Source organism: Crocodylus porosus, unplaced genomic scaffold (assembly GCF_001723895.1).
Source record: "Crocodylus porosus isolate Cpor-Errol unplaced genomic scaffold, CroPor_comp1, whole genome shotgun sequence".
Lineage (NCBI taxonomy): Eukaryota > Metazoa > Chordata > Crocodylia > Crocodylidae > Crocodylus > Crocodylus porosus.
The window spans coordinates 14,252,525-14,277,550 of NW_017728947.1; the positions used below are offsets into that span (position 1 = coordinate 14,252,525).

The 25,026-nt window shown below is 43.2% G+C and overlaps 1 protein-coding gene across 1 annotated transcript in view; it reads right to left on the reverse strand.

Moving 5' to 3' along the window:
• The window catches only part of DENND5A (DENN domain containing 5A), a 99,111-nt gene that overhangs the window by 49,804 nt on the left and 24,281 nt on the right, over positions 1–25,026 (reverse strand). The window contains exons 3-6 of the mRNA XM_019551014.1: positions 13,919–13,990; positions 13,173–13,282; positions 10,642–11,302; positions 5,648–5,835 (exon numbers count right to left, since the gene is read on the reverse strand). Coding sequence (XP_019406559.1) covers positions 5,648–5,835; positions 10,642–11,302; positions 13,173–13,282; positions 13,919–13,990 — 1,031 coding nt within the window. The remainder of the gene's footprint in view (positions 1–5,647; positions 5,836–10,641; positions 11,303–13,172; positions 13,283–13,918; positions 13,991–25,026) is intronic.

Below are 25,026 nucleotides of genomic sequence, written 5' to 3' on the forward strand. Positions count from 1 at the left end.
TATTCCCCACGAATTTTTACCCAGAGGGTCTCTAGCTGTCCATGCCAGTCACCAACATCAGCTTGCAGGGACATGTAGCTTTCCTTCATATAGACAGCTACACCCCCGCCCCTTTTGTCAACACGATCCCTCCTGTACAGGGCATAGCCCTCTATACCCGTGGTCCAGCCACAGGTGGAGTCCTACCAGGTCTCTGTTATCCCAATGACATCATAATTCTTTGCACTGAGCAGGAGCACAGTGATGACACTACCAACTCTGTCCTGCAGCATCCAGTAAGGGAAGCACTTGTCAGTCTACCAGATGACAGATGAAGAACAACAAAGCATCTGGCCCCAGTGTTATACCAGCTGAGATGTTCAAAGCTGGTGGAGAAACTATGGCCAACAAGTTCCACATACTGTTTCTTAAAATCTGGAACACTGAATAAGTTCCTGCTAACTTAAGGAATGACAATTTTGTCTCCATTTTTAAAAAGGGAGAGAGTTTCCACAGTCAAACCTATCAAGGTATCACCCTTCTCTCCACAGCTGGGAAGATCCTTGCTCAAATTCTGCTGAACTCACTGCTCTCTCTTGCCGAGGAAATTCTTCCCGAGATTCAGTGTGGCTTCAGACCATAAAGAAGCACCAGGGACATGCTTTCTGCAGCCCAGCAGATCCAGGACACATGTTGAGATCAACACTAGGAACTGAATATGGCTGTTATCATAGATGACTGCCTTCATCATATACAGTGGTTCCACTACAGAGCCTTTGCCATTTGTACTGGTGTCAAGCAGGGCCCCATAATTGCACCAATTCAGTTTTCCATCTTTCTTGCTCACCCATGACCATCTGCCACATAGCATCAGCACTGAGTACAGAATGGATGGGAACCTTTTCAGTCTCTCCCACCTCCATGTCAAAACTGAAGTTACACTGGCCTCGATTGCAGAACTTCAGTACACTGATGATTGTGCTATTGCTGCACATACTGAGGTGGACCTACAGAGTACTCTCAACTGCTTCTTTCAAGCACACCATTGCCTGGAAATAACCTTTAACATCAGAAAAACCAAAGGTGCTTCACAAGCCTGCTCTAGGCCAAACAACTCCCCCAGCAAAGATCCTCAATGATGGAAAAGAAATGGAGGATGCTGAACACCTCAGCAGCCATCTCTTAAAGAAGGCCCACATCAATGAGGAAATCCAGTATATTATCCACAGATGTGCCAGCTGTGCCTTCAGAAGAGCGAATCATTGTGTGTTCAAAATCACAACATCGAGATTCAAACAAAGCTCCTACTATACAAGACTGTGGCAACCCCAACTGTTCTCTATGGCTGTGAAGCTTGGGTAACCTACAGGGACCACCTGAAAAGACTGGAACACCTTTACCAGCACTACCTCCAGAAGATCCTTGGCATGAAGCGGGAGGATCATTGCATAAGTGCCAGTGTCCACACCCACGCCAATACCATCAGTATGGAAGTATTGATCGTTCAACATCAGATGCAGCGGACAGGGCATTGTGCATATATGCCTGATGTATATTGACCAAAACAACTGCTAATACTCCCAACTCAGCCAAAGATAAAGGACATGAGGGGGCCAGAGAAAATGCTTCGATACCCTCAAGGCAAAACATTAAGAAGTATGACACTGACATCACAAATTGGGAAAAACTAGCTCGGGACAGAGCTACATAGTGACACCTTGAGAGAGAAGGTATAATCTTACTTTGAGGAAAAACAGCTTGTCCTGGAAACAGAAAAGTGACAAAAATGGAAAGGAAGGTAACAACACTCCCTTTAAGTAGTATGTGGCATCTGCCAGAAAGTCTGAGGCTCTAGGACCAGCCTTTTTAGCTATCAATGGACTCATCTACGGTCCTTTACTTGGCCCTTGGGAGTGACCATCCTCAACCATGAGGGATCACCACCGCTGACAATTTATGAAGTATAATCTTTGCAGATGTTGGAATAAGAATACTGAAGAGACATATGTTAGAAGGAAAAAATTGTGACCTAGGACAAAACCACCTAATTTTCAAATGTGCAGAGTGATTATATTTTTGGCACTGATTTTTGCCCAAGATCATGGGGAACGCTTCATTCAAAACTTGCTGCTCAGCAAAACACTTTTATTCTGACCCCCTGATCGGTTATTCAACAGGAAGTGTTTATTTTCACATTAAATTAATTTCTAAGTAATTGCTGCTGTTTTAACTTCGCAACATGCTCCAACTCTTTCACCCCTCAGAAAGAAATGAAACAAACAGATTTTAGATCATGAGATGCCCCAGATAAATTGCTGCAATATTATCATGACTTACTTAAATAGACAAGCTACTTTAACAATTATTAAAAAGACTCATCAAAAACAGTTAATTTTCATTGCTTGCTGGAGTGGGGAGTTTTAAGACAGCTCATGTAACCACCACTCTGATATGCACTACTGATACAAAAACCGTACATAAGCAGTAATGTTAGGAGCAGCTGCATTCTCTTTCTTTCCTTCTCAACTCCTAGAAGAGCTTTTTACTGTACAGCTCCTCCCCTTTCTTTCACTGGTTTCTTTAGAAGCCTTTAACATAGCCACTAATCATGCCCTGAACAAAATCCTGCCAAATACAGACCTCTCCCTGTGATGTGTGTTATTTCCATGGGCAGGAAGCAGATTCTGGCTCTGCCCTGAGCCCCGGCACCATGCTGTCACTGCCCTGCAATCCAAGTCCCAGCCCTGGCACCACCAGCCTGTCCAGCTCCCAGAAGCTTCTTCTTGCCCTGCTGCAGCTCCATCCCATCCACTCAGCCGAGTGCACCCTACTTACTGGGGTTTCAGGCACACCCATCCACTCTGTCCAGTGCTTCTGGCAGTGGGTATGGGGCGGACGAACCAGGGTGCTTGGACACTGAGGCTGGCAGTAGCAGTGACACTGGCAGCAGCAGCCAGAAGGAGCTATGCCACCAGGGCTGCCAGGAAACAGTCCAGCCACCACACTACCCCAGGCCCATTGCATCCCCAAAAAACGTCAGAAAAACCTGCTGCAGGCTGGATAAAATCCCTTGGTGGGCTGGATTCAGTCCATGGGCCACATATTGCCCACCCCTGCTCTGTACCTTTTCCTTAACAAATGCTTAAATTCATTCAAATGCATGAGCTTCACTCCCACTCTGTTGCACTCCAACAGCATTAAGTACTAAAAGGACCAAGACATTTTTTATATGGCTTCCAATAGTAATGAACAGGAGGGAAAATAGAAGCACGTCACTGAGCTCTGCAAGCCACTTTTCTTCAGTTCCTATATTCCGAAAGGCACGCATTTCTTTTGTGGCATCTTTTATTGGACCAAATGCATAATTGAGAGAAATGCTGGGCAAGATTTGGGAGACAAAAATCTCAGATTGCACTTTGTACCTAAAAACTTGTCTAATGTCTCTGCCAACTACACAGTTGCTCCAGTAAAAAATCATCACAAAAAAGTAACCCTTGCCTCTCATATTTCCTGGACCATTATGGCTACAAAACCACTTGAAGCTTATTAGCTTCTTAGGTCAGTTCAGAAAATCTCACAGCATTCAGACGGGCCAGAGAACAAAATAAGGAGAGTTGGGAATATGGAACGTCAAGGTGAGAATCCCCAAAAGATAGAAAAACGCAGATTATTAGCCTCAATATATCTGTACCGTTGGCTTCCTTCATTTCTGCTGGGGGAGAGAGAGAAATCAACTTCTAGCAAAGAAGGGAATTCTGATCACAGACACAGCAGTTAAAATATAATCCTTACAGGCAGCTAAATTCTCAGGCAACCCTAAATTTTAAAAATCTCAGATATCCACAAACTTTCTTAATACTAAAGAATAGAACAAGGCAAGAAAACATGCAGTACTTTGTGACTAACTGGGTCTTCTCTGCATTTCTAAAAAAAATGTTTTTGAACACAAAGACCATATGTAATTGTCACCTTATTAGCATTACCAGTGTGGTAAATCAACAAAGGTAAAATATGATAGACTTGATTCTGAACATTGCTTTACCATTTTACTTAAATTAACTCCATTTCTCATGCCTGCAAACAGCATTTCAACATGTAACATTACAAAACTATATGGTTCACCTGATACATGGACTGGTGGATTTAGAACAGGGTTCTGCTGCTGTTATTAAAAAAAAAAAAGTGTCAGATCATCAGCTGGTCACTATGGCTGCTTGCAGACATTAAAAAACAAAACAATGGTGCTTTACTTTAAACTCAGGGTGCTCCCGCACTGAGCCCAGCATGTGCCCAGAAGAGGCATCATGTTAGTCGGCTCTGGCTCACCCACCATCTGTAGAGATCAGGTGCTTTAGTGGGGCTTTTTTGGCACTTTTATCTAATGGCCAATACAATCAGCTATTAGATAAAAGTGCCAAAAAGGCCCTCTGAAGCACATGATCAGTACAGACATTGAGGAGCCAGGTTGAAGTAACATGCTGCTCCTTCTGGTAAAGTGTGTGTGTTGGAGGGGAGGGGGGAGGTTGAGGGGGGTTTTGTGTCTGCAAGCAGCCTATGAAACTTTTTTTTAAAAATCAATATTAACTATATTAATTGGACTAATGCCATGAGAGTGGCATTTGCTAGCAAAACTAAACTAAAATAACTGTTTTCAGAGCTGTGCATGTTCTTCCTGGTGTTATTAAGGATGCTGGTACATAAAGAAAGATAAACAAAAATATGGATCAAGGTAGACTTTAGGTTCATCAGCAGTAAAAAACAATCCACTAGGCAAGTTTTAAAATGACAGTTTTCAGGGAAAGAAGTCTTACTTTTCAGTGCTGAGGGGGGAAAAAAAAATGAACATTAATTGACATACAGATATTTGAATAGAAACAGCAAATAGTTGGCACAGTAACTAAACTAGAAGTTCACAGATAATGTCCATTCCTATATCTCAGGAAGCCTTTTTAGAAAGTTTTCTATGTCAAACTCTTTCAGGACTGCTTGACGGTAAGAGGTACGTCTGCCACATTCCTGCTAATTTTAAGAGGTAACTAAAACAATGAAGACAGTCAGGAGGCTATGGACATCAGCCTAGCCAGATCATTTTCTAGTATTTTCACATTTCACATTCAAAGGTGTTACGGATGGATTTTCCCCAGGGACCATGAAAGGGCATGAATACAGCAGTGGAGAGAGGGAGAAGGATTTTTGCAGCAGAGTGCAGTGCTCCCCTCCCCACCCCGATTGGCCAAGCGGCCCCAGAAGTCCCACCCCTCCAAGAGATTGACAGATGAACAATGAGAACCAAGTTCCTTGTCCCAGCTCCTAGGTACTGCCACAATGCAAATCATCATCACACAGCTACAAATTAATGCTGGCTTTTCTATGCAAACAAAATATTTTTTTCCTCACAGTAGTTTTACAGAACTAAAGACAACTGAGAGATTCAAAAGTTTAGCTTTATCACATCCACAAGCTTTATCACTTCTCAAAACAAGCTGTGTGTAACTGAATTGTGTCATCCATGCCCAATAAAATTTATCACATGCCAAAGGAACCAGGAAAGCTTCCCAAGGCAAATTACCACTTCAAAGGACTTATTACATTTTATTATTCATTCACTTAGCCTCTTGCTTCTTAGTATGAGTAAAAATATTTATCAATCCAGCCAAACAGCACTCACCTCTTGAGGCAGTTCCAGCTTAGACCTGTCATCCAGTCCATTGGAGTGCAAGCCCATCAAATAAGGGACAGGGGCATCTAGGAAATGAAGAAGGGAGGCTGGAAGAATGGGAACATATACATGCTGCCACTGGAATGGGAACATTAGTGCTGTGATGGTCTCTGCCACAGTCATCAGCCTCTGGTAATCTAAAAAGCAAGGAAAATGCTTGTGAAAGAAATATAGGTAAGTGCAAACAAGCCAGTTGTTATAATGTTATCTGGTTTTAATTAAGCAGTTGAATAGTTTCTTTAGCTGATATATTGTGGACAGCATGTGCTTTCTTCTAGATGTCTTATATGAAGTGTTCTTCAGTGCCTTAGCACATTTTGAAGCTATGAGTTCAATGCAGATAATTAAGAACAGGCTGAACAAATAGGTCATTCTACAAGTCCTATGATAAGAAGAAAAGTTGGTCCTGATTCTCACAAAGTCACTCCACTACAGCCAAAATGACAGACAGAGCACCATTTTGAGCAGAGGAAGTTTTATAGAGCCTATGGGAATAGCAGAGCAGCATTTTCTATCTAATTCCAATTTTTTCATGACTTACCATAAAAACTTGCATAGAAATGAAAAATCAAACATACCCTTTAGCTTTCAAACAATTATTTTAGTCATTCAAACTAGTACAATGCACTTCTTACCACAAGCAGAACTCCACTTACGTCAAATAATTGTATACAAGATGAGGATCAGCTTCATTTATATTTTATTAAAAAAATCTGTAGTCTTAGTTCTTTCCAGATGTTCAAATTAAACACTGAGGGCTAAGAAGCTTTAAAAAGTGATAACTGTACACGGGCAATACACTTTCCAAACAATTTTCTACTAGACAGTTATTGCTGTGGCAGGCATCATCATTATGCCCAAATTAATCTTTTCTGTGCATGAAAATATATAAATCAGCCCTAGCAAGCCCTCTCACAGCTTTTACAGAATCTAGTAGGAATTAGCAATGGAAGAACTGGGGAGGGTCAACAGTTCAATGCAGAGAAGTATAAGAAAGTTCAGATGGTTCAACTGACCTGCCGAGAAACTCTTGCCTCTACAAAAGTGGCCAGAAAGCATGCATGGACATTCTCAAGACTCAAGCTATATACATATGCAAGAATGAGGAGCCGGGGGAAGGCGGGTTAATAGTATCTTCCTTCTCAAAGCCAGATTCAGAGGCATAGTTTAGCAGTTGTGCACCTGGGCAGCAGCAGTGCATTCACCCAGCTTCACAAAGCTATGATATGCTTCTAAAAATAAAGGATGTAGAGAAGCTGGAAATTCTAGATCAAGTTGTGAGGATCATTGTGGACATATCTGTTACAGGTGCACAGTCTCCATAATTCAGGCTACTGAATATTTTCTTTCCCTAAAATTGCTGCCTTTCTTTACAAACACACACAAAATTTGAAATCTGAGATTATCCCTGTAACCTGTAATCAAATCAAGCTTTTAAAGAAGAGCATCTCCAATTCATGACAGTGCCATACAATTTTTATACCACCCCTCTTTGATCTTTGTATTTAACTGAGATATTCCAACCCAAATTTTCAATGATTCTATGATATCTCAGTCACCCTGCCGATGCATCTTCCAACATGAAGTTTCAAATCATATTATGGGAAAGCTGAACACACTACTGAAAAACCCTTTAGCTTTAAAAAGGGAAACTCCCAATATTTAACATAAAGAAGGAATATCTGGTTTAGGTGACCTTAAAGCAGCTGAGGGTATACACAAGCGAAAATCAAATGAGAAGCAATATGGTATGAGATAGCAGTGAGAACACTACTTTAAGTAATGTCCTTGGTAGCCATGTTGGTCTGAGACACAAGACATACAAAAAACTAGAACTCTTGGTTCCAAAATGATGCCTTTTATTAGACCAACTGGGAAACTGCACGAAAAATGTCCTTTTCTACAAGCTTTCAGAATCACAGTCCCTTTGTCCCTGGGAAAAGTATAGATGGTACAAGGTGGTAAAAAGTCCCCATAGGTAGGAAATAAACTTCATTTTTGCACAAAGGGAGCTGAAGATAGAAGTCTGTCCTCTTTTTTTTTTTTTTTTTTAAACCTCCCTGCAGACCATCTGACACCTCCAGGGAAGGAATTCTACCTGATCAACACATCAAAGAGCTACTCAGCACAGCTCACAAAGACACTCTCATGGACCCAGAGTATTAACAAGCAATCAGATTAAATTGAGATGGGGGTACAGGTGGCTGGGGGGAAGGGCATGAGGAGTTACCATGGTGTCAGGTGTTTTGCAGTGGCTTATCCTACAGTAAGTGAAGACAATTTATCTAGTGTAATTCAGGTGTAAACTCACCCCTCACCCAAAAAAACAACAACTCATAAGCAAAATTACCACACATATCAGTTCTATTTTAAACAAAAAGTCCTTGCCACCCTTGTTTCCTGCTGCACCATTAATTCTCTTTAAAATTTCAACCTTTGTTCATACCAAGATTCTGCCCAAGAATGGTTAAACTACCCTAGGAAAGGAGAAGAAAGCAAAGTCCATCAGCTGAGGTGTGCAGATGCATTAATTCTTGCCTGAAAAGGTGGACTTTGTCTGAAACCCCTTCCACAGCAAAAGTCTTTTCTCTTCCATTCAATTCAACTGACCACACCTACATACATCTGTTATTCAACACATCTCTAGGACTACTTACCACACAGCCTTAACATATATAATTCTTTTTTTTGGGAATTACTGGTTGAAATTGGAAGTGAGGGTGAGAAAGACGTGCAACCCATTTCTGAGCCAGAGATGAAGAAACTTGCCTCCTGGATGTGTATTTTAATCACCTCCAAATTAAGAAGTTGCAGTAAGCAGAATAACTATAGTTTTCTAAACCCACATAAAATGTCATCAATTTGTTTTATTTGTGTACCATCAGGCTTGGTGTAGTTACCACAACATAACAATTCCAAATGTACTAACCTCACTGCAATAGTACTGTAAATTTACTAATGACCTATATATGCAATTTATGCCCAGTTCCAAATTATAAACACATATACACAGATCAGTACATACACATTCTAATATTTCAAGATCCGTTGGATTCTTATTACTTTGTATAACTGACCACTGTGTTGTATATGTAGAATATGGTAGATGTGCATAAGGAGTTTTCCAAAGAGGCAAGATGGACTTTAGTTGCTTCATACTTTTTTTTTAATTTACATTCCACCTACTCTAATGATAACTTGATGGGGTAAAAACACTAGAAACCAGCAGATTATTGCAGACATTATGGGCTGGAAGGGACCTCATGAGATCATTGAATCTAGCCCCCCCGCCATAGGCAGTAAGTCAGCTGGGATCAAGTGACCCCAGCAAGAAAAACATCCACATGTTGTTTTGAAAGAGTCCAGAATAGGTGCTTGCACCACCTCTGGGGAGAGTTTGTTCCAGACCCTGGACACTTGTGCCATAAAGAACAGTTTTCTTGCGTCTAGTCTAAAGTCAGCCTTCCTAGAGTTTATGGCCATTAGACCTCGTCATCCCTTGGGGAGCTCTGGTGAATAGCTGTTCTCCCAGCTCCTGATGTACCCGTTATATAATTGTAGGCTGCCACCAAGTCCCCTCTGAGCCTTGTCTTTTCCAGACTGAAGAGCCCCAAGTCCTCCAGCCTCTCCTCGTATGGCCTGCCCTCCAGGCCTTGGATCATACAAGTGGCTCTCCTCTGGACTCTCTCAAGCTGTTCCACGTCCCTCCTGAAGTGGAGGGCCCAAAACCGGACGCAGTACTCTACCTGCAGTCTCACCAGGGTCAAGTAAAGTAGTAGGATGACTTACCTGGTTTTGCTCGAGATGCATCAGTGGATGCACACCAGAGTTTACTTTGGTTTCCCAGCCACAGCATCATGTTGGTGGCTCATATTCATCTTGTGGTCAATCAAGACCCCCAAGTCTCTTTCGGTCGTGGTGCTAGTGAGCGTAGCACTAGCAAGCCTGCAAGTATGTTAAAGGTTCTTCCGACCAAGGTGCAGCACCTTACATTTCTCTACATTGAAGGCCATCAGGTTTTGGTCAGCCCACCCTGACAGTGTGTTCAAGTCTGCCCATATCTGCAGCCTGTCCTGCATTGTGACCACCCTCCCCCAAAATTTGGTGTCATCTGTGAACTTTTCCAGTTTTCATCTGACTCCCAAATCCAGACAGTTAATGAAGATGTTAAAAAGTACCGGCCCAAGTACTGAGCCCTGAGGGACTCCACTAGTCACCCTGTGCCACATCGATTTGTTCCCATCAACTAGTACTCTTTGGGTCCAACCCTGTAGCCAGTTACCTAGCCATTGGACCATAAGATAATCAAGGCCACAGTTCCCCAACTTAACTACAAGGACATTGTGGGGAACTAGGTCAAAGGCTTTCTTGAAATCCAGATATATGACATCTACGTCATCTCCCTTGTCCAGGGCACGTGTTACCTGGTCATAGAAGGAGATGAGGTTGGTAAGGCAAGACCTGCCAGTCACAAAGCCATGTTGGCTGACATTCAGATGCTTTTCTTCCATTAGTCTGGTTTTGATGGATCCTTTGACAATCTTCTCTAGGATTTTTCCAGGGACGGACGTCAGAGTGATTGGTCTATAATTCCCCAGGCCATCCCTCCTCCCTTTCTTGAAGGTAAGGACCTTGCTGGCTCAGATTATGTTGCAAATCAACAGCCTAGGCTACTCTAGGGTTTGCTTTATGTGGTTTTTGTACCTTTAGGATGTTATCAAAAAGGACAAATTGAAAACCTGGAAATGCCTAAAGCTAGGCATCAGAACAAAGCACATAATTTTCAAAGCTGCCAAGGACCTTTACCTCCAAACAAGCCTGAATTTAGATACAGTTGACAGCAGTGGCATGCCAATGAAAGTTTATTAACGCTATTTACTTGAATCTTTATTAAAAACTAATGCCATTAGACTTACAGAATAAAGAACAAAAGCAGTACTCACGCTGTGAATAAAGCAGTATCTGAAATTCCAGAAGGGCACAAGTAAAGAGCTGAACCACATTTTCTACTCCAAGTAACTCAAAAACTTCTTTAACTGGGAAGTCAAATAGTGGCAGTTCACTGGTGCTTGGCCTCTGGCAGACAATTGATCCATAAACACCTGAAAATTTTAAGGATCTCCCTGCCGGAGGAAGAGGAACCTCATACAGAATGTTGTAGATATAACTTTCTAATGGTAATGGTGGTGGCTGAGGCGAAGTTACAGCTTGATGGAGTTGCTCTAATACTTTCTTACAAGCCTTCATGAAAGACATAGGAGTAATCAGACAAATGCACTTAGAGACATACAGTGTGTCTCTGCTAATATCGTACGAGTTAAAACGCTGGAGCTTTGATACAGAACTGCCATTGCAGTCATCTATGCTGCCACAGATATCTTTGTCATTTGTGGATGGAGTATGAAGAATGTCATATTCAGCATTGTGCATATGATATAAAGTCTGCATGGCACTGCAGATTTGTTTGCTGGTAACTTCCTCGTAAAATGTGAGAGAAAACCCAAATGTCCGTGAGCCATCTTCACGGGTGATTATAAATGAGTGGAACTGAGGTTCTCTGGAATCAGCTTGCGTCTTGAAAGCAAGCCCTTTTGGCATACAGAGCTATAAAAAAAAAAAAAAAAGGAAAGAAAAAAAGTTGGGAAAATTACTTGCCCATTTTAATTTTGCTTGTTTTTTCCCTCCAGAATTTTAGGCTAAGACAGGCAGGATATAAAAAGCTGTAGGCTGGCATGGTATCTCATTTCCCTCCATACAAATTCTGTAAAATATTAAGATACTAATATAATATACTGAACATATTAAAATGAAAGGTTAATTATACAGAATGGAGACATTCAAAATAAAAGCCACATCTGATTACTAAAGTCCACAGAATTGTTGTCATTTAACAGGAACAGAAAATTCAACCTGTATACATGAAGTGTTTTTATCATTAATATTACTTTTAAAATTGAAGTAAGTGATTAAATTCCATGCCATGGAATAGACAAACACAGAAAAAGAAGTGATCATTAACCAAGAGACTGATTTCCATTTATTTCTCTCTGAAATACCACAGAGTAAGTAGCAAAAAAAAAAGTTACTAGTGGTAAAAATCTTTTTACAGCATTAAAAAAAAAAAAGGGGGGGGGGGTTGTCCTTTTAAATTAAGCCTGCATACTTAGAGCATGGGTAGGCAAAACACAGCCTGTGGGCTGGATCTGGTATTGTACAGATTGGATCAGGCTGGCAGAGCATGCCCACCAATCAACTGGATCAGGCCCACTGTGGTGCCCCACCCAGGGCAGCCTGCACCACACTCTCACCTGTGTCTGCCTGCCCCGGATATGGCCAGGGCACACAGCTTACCAGCTCCTTGTGTGGCTGCAGCTGCCTGGTGCTTCTTAGCTCCCCTTAGATCCAGCAGCAACTTCTCTTCCTGCTCCCGCCCCAGCTGCACCGTTCAGCCACGCTCCTGCCCCAGCACATGGGGCTCCAGCTCCCTCCCAACTGCCCCACCCACCTGACAAGGTGGAAGACAGCCAGGAGCTGGAGCCATAACCACGCACACTAGGGCAGCAGCCACCTGAGTGAAGTTTTCTCCCCATCCAGAGTGATGCAGCAGGGGCAGGAGAAGCTGCTGCTGGACCTGAAGGGAGCTGAACAGCACCTAGCAGGTACAGCCACACTAAGCGCAGCTCCGCCAGTAAGCTGTGCATGCTGGCTGGGTCTGGGGCCAGAGGATGTGGGCAGGAGTGCAGCATGGGCTGCCCTGGGCAGAAGCAGGCAGAGCTCGGCCCCTGTAGAGTGCCACAGGCTGCACCACCCAGACAAGCTCTGCTGCATGCACCACCTGTCCCCTCCTCCCTCCCCTCACCCCCAGCCAGCTCCCAGGACCTAGCACCCAGGCAGCCCCCACCCCAACATGTGCACATGCTGTCTCTCCACACACACGCGCGAGGTGTGTGGGGAGCACCCTCAAGGTGGGCTGGGATCTTGAGGCAGTGACAACATGGGGCTGCAGCCCAGGGCAAGGCTGCAATCCACTTCCTACACACCCCTGTCCATGGAACTCATGCCTGTTGTGGGGGGGCATGCAGGCAGCAGATCTTGGCTTTACCCAGGTCCCAGTCCTGTGCTGTCACCACTTGGCAACCTTACCCCATGATCCCACCCATCCCACTTCCAAACACTGCTCCCCACCCACCCACAGCCCCACCACACATAGGGAGTTGTGGTAAATTGTTGTGGGGGCGGGAGGGGATGCTGACTCGGCTCTGGACAACTTATCAAAACTGCCTATGTGGCATCCAGGCCCAAATAATTACTGATTTACAGCAACAAATTGATTAACTGTAGTTTTTTATTTTGCCACTATCAATATATATCACAGAAATAACTATAACAATTAAAAATGTCCAGCTAAGTTAATAGTATTATTAAAAAAACAGAAGTGAAAAAAAGCAAACAAATCACTTGACATGATACTGACCATTCCCACTGCATCTTGGTCAAAAGGATTCCACTCTACATTCTCAGGATAACGAGCAAGAACTTTGGACTTAAACGTGCGTCTTAATGGAGTTTGTTCAAAATTCTCCCCTAAAAGTAAAAGAAAAAAAACCCAAATTCAACAATTTCATTCTCTTCTCTAGCCTTGTAGGGAACAGCTTGGAAAAATGTCAGTAAGCAGAAGTGAAGATAAGCGAATTAAGTGCGCACATTCCTTTAAGAGAAACAGAAAACGCAAAAGAGTTAGTTAGCATGTAATTAGATTGAAAAGTATTAGCACCGTCAATAACTGCATACAAATGTTATCTGTGCTTTTCATGAAATGAACATTCTCAAATTTGTCTACAGTTACTGGGTTTATTTCTGCTTATTATCAAAAGCCTTACAAGCTCCATGCAGGATTTGAAGGAACTCAAATGTAGCACAGCAAGACCTAATCTGTATTTATTATACTAAAGAAAAGCACAGACAAGACACACAAAGATGATGCAAAGAGATTAAAACAGACACAAGTGACATCACTTCTAAATATTTTGAGGGCTTTGTTTGTTTGTTTTTTAAAGCCTTCTCTGAAACAGTGGAAATTCACCCATCAATTACAAAAAGTCATCTGTAAAGAAAGACTCTACAAAGTTAAGAGGTCAAAGGCCACAAAAATGCCAGTAAAGAGGAGATATCAGAAGAACTAGAAAGTTTATGCTGTTTTTCTTTAATTTTTTTTTTTACCTTCTGCTGCACTTGAAATGAAACGGCCGGCACCACCTCGGATTTTAGAGGCCTGTATATACTGGCATAATGCTATATAACAAATAAAAACAACACTGCATTACAATTCAATAGTGTGTACTACCAAGGAATTATATAGCTAGTAGTCACCAATGTACAATATAAAAATATTCCATACAAAACTAACATGCACAAGAGATTTGATGGCATATTTTCCTCATGTTTCCTAGACAGAGGAATAAGAAGTGGGACGTTACTGTATAAACCAGGAAGCACCAACAAATATTTCCAAGTACAGAAATTGAGCTAAAAATTAAAGTTTGTAATTTGAGATCTCAATTGTTCTCCAATACATACACATGCACATGCTTTAGTTTTTCTTCTCTGTCCAAGATAGCACTATAATAGTTATACCCACAAGTTAAATTAGTACACTTCAAAATGTGTATTTGTAAAATGCCCCTAAACAGTGAAGTACATGATGAAAAACTCATGCAAAGGACCACTCAAAAACCTCTAAATATCACAGTGTTTTAAATATTTAAAGAGGACTGCAGAGGGGTAAATTGCATCTGTAAAAGGGGAGATCTGTGGGGCCCAACTTTATCTAAAGCGTTTGCATTTTCCAAAGAAAAGTGAACCAATCCTCGGAGCCAAGGTCCTTCTAGAGTAGCTCCCATGAATACTTGCTTTAAAAAAAAAATCCTCCCAAAATAAACTTTGCCATCTGAGTAGAATGCAATTAGTGAAATGAGCATGCAGCTGTTGACAGCGGCTACAACAATCACACAGAATTGCATGAAATCACATGCTTTAAATAAATTCAGCAATTTCAGCAACACCTGCTACAACAGGGGAAAAACCCTTATTTCAAACCCTCATTTATCATCTTGCACATAGTAATTAAGTAGCAAAGAAAGTTGATTTTGGAATTGGTGGAATTTGTTCTGTACTTTTACAGTAATATTTAAAATAACATTTCTGGATTGAATAAAAATTGCTTAAAATCTTTACGCCATACAACAACACTAAAGTTTCACAACATGGTGTCACATCCCTTGAAATACCTTGGACATGCAACAAGACACTGTAAGTACACCATTAACAGCCAGTTGGTAAAACTTAAAATTTTATTTCCTTGGGAATTACTTAATAATGGCCTCAATTCAGAAAAATGGAGGTTTTTTTTTACTTCTAGGGAGCTACTTTAAGTGCTGTCCTGATCAGGGATTCCCACCCCACACCCTCTTCTTATGATATGTACATAAATCATACAGAATCTGGGAAATTTAAGCCCACATATTTATAGATCCACAAATCTGCAGTGTCAGAAGCTTTAAAAAATTACCTTAAATACGTCAGGCAAGGTAACTAGATGCTTTTTTATTTATGCATTTCTTTATAAAAAGCAGTGGGGGATTTATAATATGGTTGCTGTGAATTGGGACATTTGGGAAGAGAGAATAAAAGACAAAAGTTCACTGAAATATAATAAACAAGACGATCACCCAGAGGAAGAGAATCAACAGGAAAATTTAAGTAATAATAGCATTTTTGCAAACACTAAAAAATAATTAACATGCAGGTGAATCTAAAGGCTTAGACAAAAAGGTGTCACTGTCAAAAAAGTCAAAAATTAAATGACACCCCAGATCTTTATTTTCTCCTCTAACCTCCCCCTCCCCACCCCAACAACAAAATTAAAAAAACATAACTTTCTAGAAGCCAGGCTTTTAAAATTAAGGCAGAAAGCTAAACACACCTACGATTTTCTATAGTTATGTCTGCCCGGCATGATGTAATGTCAACTTTTAAGTAATTTTGGGGGGGGGGGGGGGAAGAGACACAGACATTTACTAAACTGGTTTGTATTTTGTTTCCTCCATATATTTTAGAGAGAAGAAAACCACTTAGAAGCCAAGTTTTCTCCTATATTTTGAAATCACCTCCCACAATCACCAGATTCTCAAAACTACAAGTAGCATACATTTAGAGGAGCGGGGAAAAAACAACCACTTTTCTGGGCCAGGCAGCTTCTATTAACTGGATTATTTGTTCAAGATGATCAATCTTGCAAACCAACTGAAACCATTTTATTCTGGAGCAAACTGCAGATCATGACATCACTGAGGAGGCACTGCTCAAAGTGTATGTAAAGGAAACTATCCAGAAAAGGAAAACATCTCTCTCCAGGTAAAGATGAAATTTTAGATTATAGCTCTGTTTACAAAAATAATTAAAATCTTTTAGTTCTACAAAAACACATTAATTACACCATAACTGTAACATCTATAAGGGCCCAAGTATTCAAACTGTTTCATATCCTCATCCTCATGACAGTTAAAACATTTACAATGGCCAGATCCTGCTTTTCTTTTCACAAGGGTCCTTCTACTTATCCTATCAAACAGGAAGGATGGAAAAAAAATCATCATAAAGCTCTGGTTAGTGATCCGAGTTAAAAGTACTTCAAGTAAAAACATTTATTAAGCAAATAATTTATTCCTGGAAGTTCCCAATTTCAAATGCAGGCTTCACTTTTAAGCTTTTAAAGCAAAAACCAGATTAGTTGGTGATTCCAGAAAATATGTTAACAGATCTCCTACTATCACAGGGAACACATGTAGCCTCTAAAAAAGAGTACATCTTCTTTGCAGTTCATTTCAGGTCAGCACATTTCAAAATATATCTTAACATGCCTCAGTACGATGAAATCCAGTATGTTACTGGAGTATGTAGAGACTGGGACCTGTATTATACAGACACAGGTACTGTATGATTCTAGGTGCTTGACTGATGGCTATACATTGCAGACAATACTCAGGCTCTAAGGTAGGGGTGGGCAATTACTTGGGCTGGAGGGCCACTTAAGGAGTTTTGGTGAACTGTTACAGACTGAGGGGGGAGGGAGGCAGGCAATTTATCCTATCTAGCCCCAGGCCTGTCCTTCCCACACCCACCACCAGAGGTACCAGAAGGAGCAGGTGTGTGGGTAGGGTCCTCCCCCCCCCCCGGAGAACAGCGTGAGACTCCCATGAGCAGGAGTGGGAGTGAGCATCTGCTTGGGTGGGCAGATGGGATGGGGCTGCATGCGGGCAGGACTGGCATCTTGGGGCAGTGGCAGCACAGGGCCAGGGTAGAGCCATGATCCGCCCCCCACATATCCCTGCAACGGGTACTGGTTCTGCAGGATCCCAGCCCCAGCTGCCCACCCTGTGCTCCCAGACTCAGATGTAAAGTTGACAAAAGAAACTGCAGAAATTGGTTGTTTTAAAAGAACACCATGTGTAGAAGAATAAGATTAATATGCAAAATTGGAACAGTTTAGAACGCAAGTGGTTGACACGGTTAATTTATCTAAATGGACAGTCTACAACTGTTCCCTTCTTCATCTGCTTTTTCTTCTTGTTCATTAGAATAGTGTTTCCATCTTCTCTTAGGGCAGACCTACCTGTTTAGACAGATAACCACAAAGGGCTACTTGGCTTTGCAGATACTGACAGGATTGTAAGATTTCAGTCTCCATCCACCTTTACAGTGCTAAGAAAGATGCAGCTAAATACCAGAGGGCAGCAAAAAGTTTCAGATGAAAAGTTCACACTAAAATGAAACTTGGCTCAGCAATGTGGTGATTAAAATTGATGCTGTTGACAGAGGCTGCCCAGAACCTCCCACCTGACCATCTTCAAATACACTTGACTGATGGGCTTTTTTTATAATGTAAAATAAACCACAAACCTGTCCTCTAGGACAAACTACAGCTTCATGTAATTTTAACAGGACAGTCTTGTAAAAACAGCTACTTTCAACAACCATGACAGAGTCTAAGCTGCTCCATTAAGAACCAATATACATGTTTTGTGGTACCTGGAATCATGGGACAAAGGAATTGCCTAATGACTTCTGATATTACCTACATTGTCCTAAAATTATTACTTCCAGTGGCCTCAGGGGCTTATCTGTGCATCTATAGTTATTTGAATTGACCTCAGTACTCTTTCCTGCCATGGCAAGGAGTTGGACTTGATGATCTGCTCAGGTCCCTTCCGACCCTACTAACTATGAACTACGAAGTTACTAACAGCACATTCAGCAAACTTGCTGGCATATGCACTTCATACATCGTAATTCCTTCAAAAACTTTCTGATCAGCCCCAAAATAGTCTTACAATTGTCCAGACGGATTTCTGCCCATATCCTTCTTGACCTGCTTACAAATTTCTAAATGTAAGAGTTCCTTATCATGTCATGGTAAACCTCCTATGAGAAAAATTGTCATAGGAAAAGGTATTTACCCCTTCTAGACTGCCTCTCTGAGCATTCTGGGGAAAATCTGGGTAATTATTCCATTGTGCCCAAGCAGATGATTCAATGCCCAGAAGACTTGCACTTAGACATATGAGGAAACTCAAGTATCCCACCTTACACAAAAAGCTGAGAGGAAAGACAACAACTTATGCTGGCAAGATAGAGACAAGAAATTCACACACACACATACACACAGATATGGGCAGAAAGCCTTCTGGAGAAGGTCAAGTTGTAGTTATTTGGATATTCAAACTGACTTTTATTAGTAAATGTTTAGGATTGTGAATCCAAAAAAGATGACAAAGCTGGTAGGGAAATACATATCGCCCGAGCGAGGGACCAACATTCGAGGGATGGGGGTGAGGAGGGGAACACAACTAGGCTACATCAGATACAATGTTAGCCAACTAAACCCGGGGGTGGGAGGAGGTGGTTCACAACACAGAGAGAAAGAAGATAGATACACACAAACCTGTTACAATGGTCCACAATGGTGGAAGAAGTGGTTCAAAGAAAGTATCTCAGTCCATATAGAGTCTCATCGTGAAGGTCCTCTTCCGGTGGAGGGGGGTCATCCACTGCTGAAGAATCCTCTCGAAGTGAAAGTCTACCTGGTGCAGAGGGGGCGTTCAGGTGGTTCCCTCTGGGTCCAGTCCAGCGGCGGTTCATCTGGTGGGGTCAGAGTACTGGTGGTGGCCCGTGATGTGTTCCACATAGATGTCACAGGACCAACGGATGGTGTTGGACACCATGAGGCAGCGCATCAGCTTGGCATAGCAATGGGTGACACAGCAGGCACACAGGACACTCTCGTTGCTGGGGTCCCAGGCTCCAAGTGTTCCCACAACAAGCATGTCAACTGTCACGTCGTAGCCATGGCCCTCAGAATGTCGGCCAGTGGGATGTACTTCTCCCGCTTGCGAGCCTGGGTGTAAGTGAAGGCTTGGCGCCGATTCTCAAAGAGGATGGTTACGTCTACGATCACAACCTTCTTAGTCTCTTCGTTCGTGATGACGATGTCAGGTTGCATCTGGCTCTGGCAGCCCGGGACAGTGCGGTTCACGGAGATCTCCACCACTGCGACTGGGATGGCCCACACCAGGCGGTCCTGGACAGCACTGTGACGCAGCTGCCAGGCTCCGGCGTGTGGCTTGAGCTGCACAGCATGTGGAGGAGGGTCTCTACCGCATAGCCACCCCGTTGGCACCTCTTGTCCCAATGGCCAAAGCGGATGGCCCCGTTCAGAGGCAGGCAGTTGAGGCAGGCACAGTGAAGGAAGCACCAGTCTGCGAAGCGCACAAAGTTCCCGCTGGGCATGAAGTGGTTGCTGGAGTCCTACCTACACTACACCTTGACCTTTTCCAGAGGAGTTTTTGCCCATATCCTTCTGGACTTGGTTATAAAGCTCCGATATATACTGGACAATAACAAGCTTCAGTTATTTGAATTTACTGATGGCACATTCAGCAAACTTACTGATATGTGTACTTTGTACATATAGTATATCAGGGGGTTTCAACCTTTTTAAACTAGTGCACCCCTCCTGGTGGCAGCAACCAGACATGGGGGGGCGGTGTTCACAGGTGGCAGCCACCGTCACCACCTCCACCCCTGCCACTTTTCTAGGCCGGCTGCATGTGCAGCTTCATGGGCTGACAACAGGCCTCATGCCTGGCCAATCGCGTGCCATCCATCAGCAGCCCACAGACCTGCATGTGCAACTGGCCATGGAAAAGTAGGCATGGCAGCGGCACAAGGGGGAGGGCGGTGGCCTCCACATGCGAGGCCTGCCCCCCTGACCCACATCTGTCTGCAGAGGGGCGCCTCCTTGCCCTTGGATTTTGGCCAAGGGCAGCAGCCCAGCAGCCAGACTGGGAGACAGGGAGGCGTTGTGCAGTGTGCCTAGCAGTGGCACCCCTCCTCCGCCAGGTAAGAGCTGCCCGTACCCCCAGGGGTATGCATACCTCCAGTTCACAACCCCTGTACTATATAAAACTCACTTATAAACTATAATTATACACAAACCGTTCCAAAAAGCAGGCTCCCATTTTTTTTGCACAGTTCTTTAGAAAATTCCTTTTTTCAAAACAAAATTGCGTAACAAATGGCTGCTTTAGATAATCAATCCCCAAAATTTCTGTGACATCATAGAAATAGTTATCAACAAGTGTTTTACATTTCCAAAAAAACAATTTCTTACTAAAAATGGATTCCTGGCCATTAAAAAAAGAATTTCAATTAAAACTTAGAAACTGAAAAAATTAATTCAAATAAACCTGCAAAATAGACCAATTCAAAGACTATCACATATTTGGACCAGCAGTTCTAGTTATGAAAATGGCTATCTGGCACTATTATTAGCTGCATGTTAGATGTGTTCTGCATGGAAACATTTTGTGGTAGTGCAGTTCCTAGTTCAGCACAGGCCAACATTTTTTGGCTGGTGTGCCACAAATTAAGCACTGTGCCCTGCTCAATTTGCCACTCTGCTCTCTGCCTCATCTGCCGAGTGCCACAAACAGATGCTTGCTATGCCACTTTTGGCTGTAGTGCCACAAGTTGGCTTTAGTTAGTTATAAAATTAGTGCTGAAAGACCTGGGAAACACAGCAGATTTGAGCTAAGTTAATCATACTAGGGCATTCAACTAGGAGACAACATGGGAACAAGAGCACATGTCTGGACAGGAGCCACCTGCAAATATTCCAGAACAAGTCCTTGCCAGGGTTATATCCACGGTCAAAATATGGTTCTTTTATTTTATTTTTTTTTTTAATAGAAAACCAAACAGGAAAAACACTCAAAACAAGGGTATTTCTTCCTGTTCTCAACACATCGCTTCATCTTCTTTGCAACCCACATGCTATTATGGCAGGTTTTGGTTCCTGTTTTCAACTCTAGCTAGTATAAAATAGTTCTGCTATGGCTCATCTATCATTAACTAGAAAGATAGGAAAAGGGGAGGGCTCAGGATGGCAGCACACACATACATTGGTAAGTAAATAAAATGCCTTGTAACCAAACCAGCCTTCAAAAGAAAAGAGACCTTGCCTGTTTGTCCTCAATGCAACATTTAAAAATAAATAAATAAATAAATAAAAATGTACTATGGTGTCACTTCTCTACTTTTATACTGCAAGACTAAAGATGTACCGATACATTGGTTTGGTATCGGATCAGCACCGATACAAAGAAAACTGACTCTATCGAATATCAATCTGATGCAGCCAATAATTTGTGCAATAAATGCTCATGCATGCACGCAGCTGCAATGCAACACATAGGCAGTGAGGAGCAAAACTTGGCAGCATCGAGAGCTATGTGCAGGTGGTAAGTCTATTGTGGTGAACAGGGAGAGGGAGTGAAGGGGCATGGGGGGAGCAGATCAAGGTTCCCCCAGGGGAGGGGGGAGTGGGGCTGGCGCTGCCCAGGTGGGCAGGGTTGAGCAGCTCCCACCGCTGCACGCACCCTGGGAGGGCACGGGGCAGGGGGTGCCCCCAGCTCTGTGTGGGGGCCAGGGTGGACTGCAGCCAGGGCTGTGCTGGGCTCCACCCAGCATGTGGAGGAAGGGAAGGGTTGGGCTGGGGCTGTGCTCAGGGCAGGTGGCAGTAGCACTGGGAGGGGAGCTACAGGGGGCTACAGTGAAGTCTGGGGTAGCTGCAGCCACCCCACAGCCTACCTCCCAGTGCCGCTGCCACCTGCCCTGAGTACAGCCCCAGCCCAACTATCCCTCACCCCCATGCATCAGGAAGAGCCCAGCACAGCCCCAGCCAAAAGCTGCAGCCTGCCCCACCCAGATCAGGCGGGCACACTCCTCCCACTTCCATGCCTTTCCATGGTGCGTGCAGCAGCCAGAGCTGCCACCCTGACCCAGCGCCCCACTTCACCCCGGCTGGGCAGCACCAGCCCCACTCCCTCCCTCACCATGGGGGCCTTGATCTGTTCCCCCATGCCCCTTCCCTCCCCCCCATCCCCTTCCACCACAACAGACTTACCAGCTGCACACAGCTGTATCAAATCAGATCGGTATAGGCCGATATGTCTCCTTAAAACTCAACTGTCCATATCAGCCTCCAAAATCTCTATCAGTGCACCCATATGCAAGACTGAATATTGCATAGGAACATCTTATTGCATACCAATTAGAGCAATCTTTGAAGAGCATGAGGGGAAGAGCATCAGCTCATTTTCATTCTGGAATGCAGTAACAACAAATTTGAGGCATCCCTAGTTACCAATAGACCCCTATAAAAATGAAACCAAATGTTTTAAAGTCACTGATTGACCAGTCAATGGCTTTAACTTTGCCACCATCATTTATTCATTGGCTCTGATATAGAATCCCACCTGCCCAAAATAAATATAACAAAGATATCCAAAACAACAACAACAAAAAAACCCTATTGATTTTCATTAAGTAAGTTGTTTTACAACCTGCCAAGCACAGTTTCTTTTTTTAAATGCCTATGATACTGGGTATTATTGATTCCACTCATTCAGTCTTGATATACATCTTCTTTATATATTCTGGTTTTGAATGGAAGGTCACATTACATATAGCACAGACTCGAAACAAAATGCATGTTTTATGTACAAAAACACTACCATATGCATCCTATACAGAAGTTACTTATGAAATTCCCATTTCCACTAAAAATAAGGCTTTGACCTTAAAATACTGTATTTAATCAAATACAAGATGAGATCCCCACCCCACAATCAACATGGGGGAAAAAAAACTCATCTTGCATTCAAATACAAGAAAGCCTCATTAAATATATTATCTATTATTAAACTGCTGCCAAAAGCAGCATGTGATAAGTAATAGAAACTGACTAGGAAGTTGATTTAATATAGCCAACACAGAGCATGACTTTAAAACACATGACTCATATTGGGCAAAAAAGCAGATGGTGTGGGGGAGGGGTGTCCCCATCCCTATAAATAAATAAATAAATAAATAAATAAATGGGTTGTTACTCCCCCAGGAGGGAGCAAACACAGGGCCTGGAGGTACTGCAATACCAAGCCAACCCTCAGAGAGGCTGCAAGAATCTCCGACTCCTGCTGGGGGGGGTTGTTTGTTTGTTTGCGGGGGGGGTGGGGCATTGTTTTGTTTTTTTCTATGAATTCCATGTCTGGGGCCAAATTAGCCAAGTCAGTTTCGAATTCTATCAAATGAGCAAAGCTCAATCATTCAAGTCTGTGTGGTACTACCACCGGCGAGTATCCTACCTCCCAGACTCTTCAGCCTGGGGCTTCAGATAGTCCCAAACCCATGTCAGGTATCCTACATGCAGGCCCAAAGCCCTTGAAGTTCAGATACCCCGAAGATGCACTTGCCTTTAGCCCAAGCAAGCTAGGAAGAAATCCCACATCTCCATAAAAATAAAGCATGACACTAAGATCCTCCCACTAGGAGGCTATACTAGGCTCACAGGGGGGCCTACCTTGCAGTGCCTTGGACAAGTCTCCATCCTTACACTCTACCCTGATGCTAAGTTAATGCAGCCCATCTGAATATGATATATGGGAGTGCCCATTATGCTCAGTCCCCATCAGTGCCAACACTTTTTCAAGTCATGGTGAGCTATGACATTGCATACATTTAGGACTTCCTCTTCACTGCCACAGCTGAGCTGTGCTTTTCTTCCCCATTTCCAGTGATTCCTGTTTCTTCACCAACCTTAAACGTCTGGCAAACATTGACAAATGGGCCCCAAACAATTCACCAGACTCCCTCCATCAGCCCCTCTCAGCCTGTTGCATATGATTAGCATGGCCATGATACAATCCATGATGCAAAGGCAGACCAGGCTGCCCCGTGCCTCACCTGCATATAAATTTTAGGAGGATTTTTGGGAAGGGTGGCATATAAATTTAATGAATAAATACTATCAGGATCCCCATGTTTGATTCATTGACCAATTTATATTTCAGCATTAACTCATGGATAGATGATTTGAAAACCCTTCTCCAATAATTGATTATTGAGCCATTTAGTGCTCATTTCATAAGCTTGGTGTGGGAAGTGGCACTGATGGGAGGAGGGTCAGCCACCCCAAAATTCACCATAGCTCCTCCCTCTCAGCACCACTGCTGCCAACACCAAACACAGCCCTGGTCCAACCCCACCAGGTGCTGGGAAGAGCCTGGCACTGCCCTAGCCCGCAGCCCCGCCCCCCCCCCATGTACAGGTCCAGGGGCACATGCTCCCCCCCAACACACCCTCCTGGGATACGTGCAGCAGCAGAAACTACCCCTGCCTCCCCACACCCCCCAAACAAGTCATGGCTCCATCCCATGCCCACCCCACCTGGGCAGTGCCTGCCCCAGCCCCCCTCTCTCCTTCACTGCTGTGGCCTTGATCTGCCCCCTCATGCCCCTTCACTCCCCCCTCCTACCACAACAGACTTACCAGCTGCACACAGCTCTTGAAGCCTATGTGCTGCACTGCAGCTGCATGCATGTACGGGCATTTATCAGCCAAATTATCAACCACATCAGGCCGATTTCTGATACAGTCCCTTTTCTTTATAGCAGTGCCAAACCGATATCGGACGAATGTATCAGTGTACCTCTAGTTAAAACATTTCCTAGAAGCACTACATAAAAAAGCATAGGTTGACGCATAGCTAGCTGACATAAATATTAAACAAGGCCATCCCTGTCCACCTTGAATGCGATTTTGCAGTAATATGTTAGTTGACATGATTTTTCAAGATTGTGCCTTAACAGCGTAAAATGTTATAGTGAAAGTCAGCTCTTACTAATACATAACCAGTTAGATTAGCTCACCCC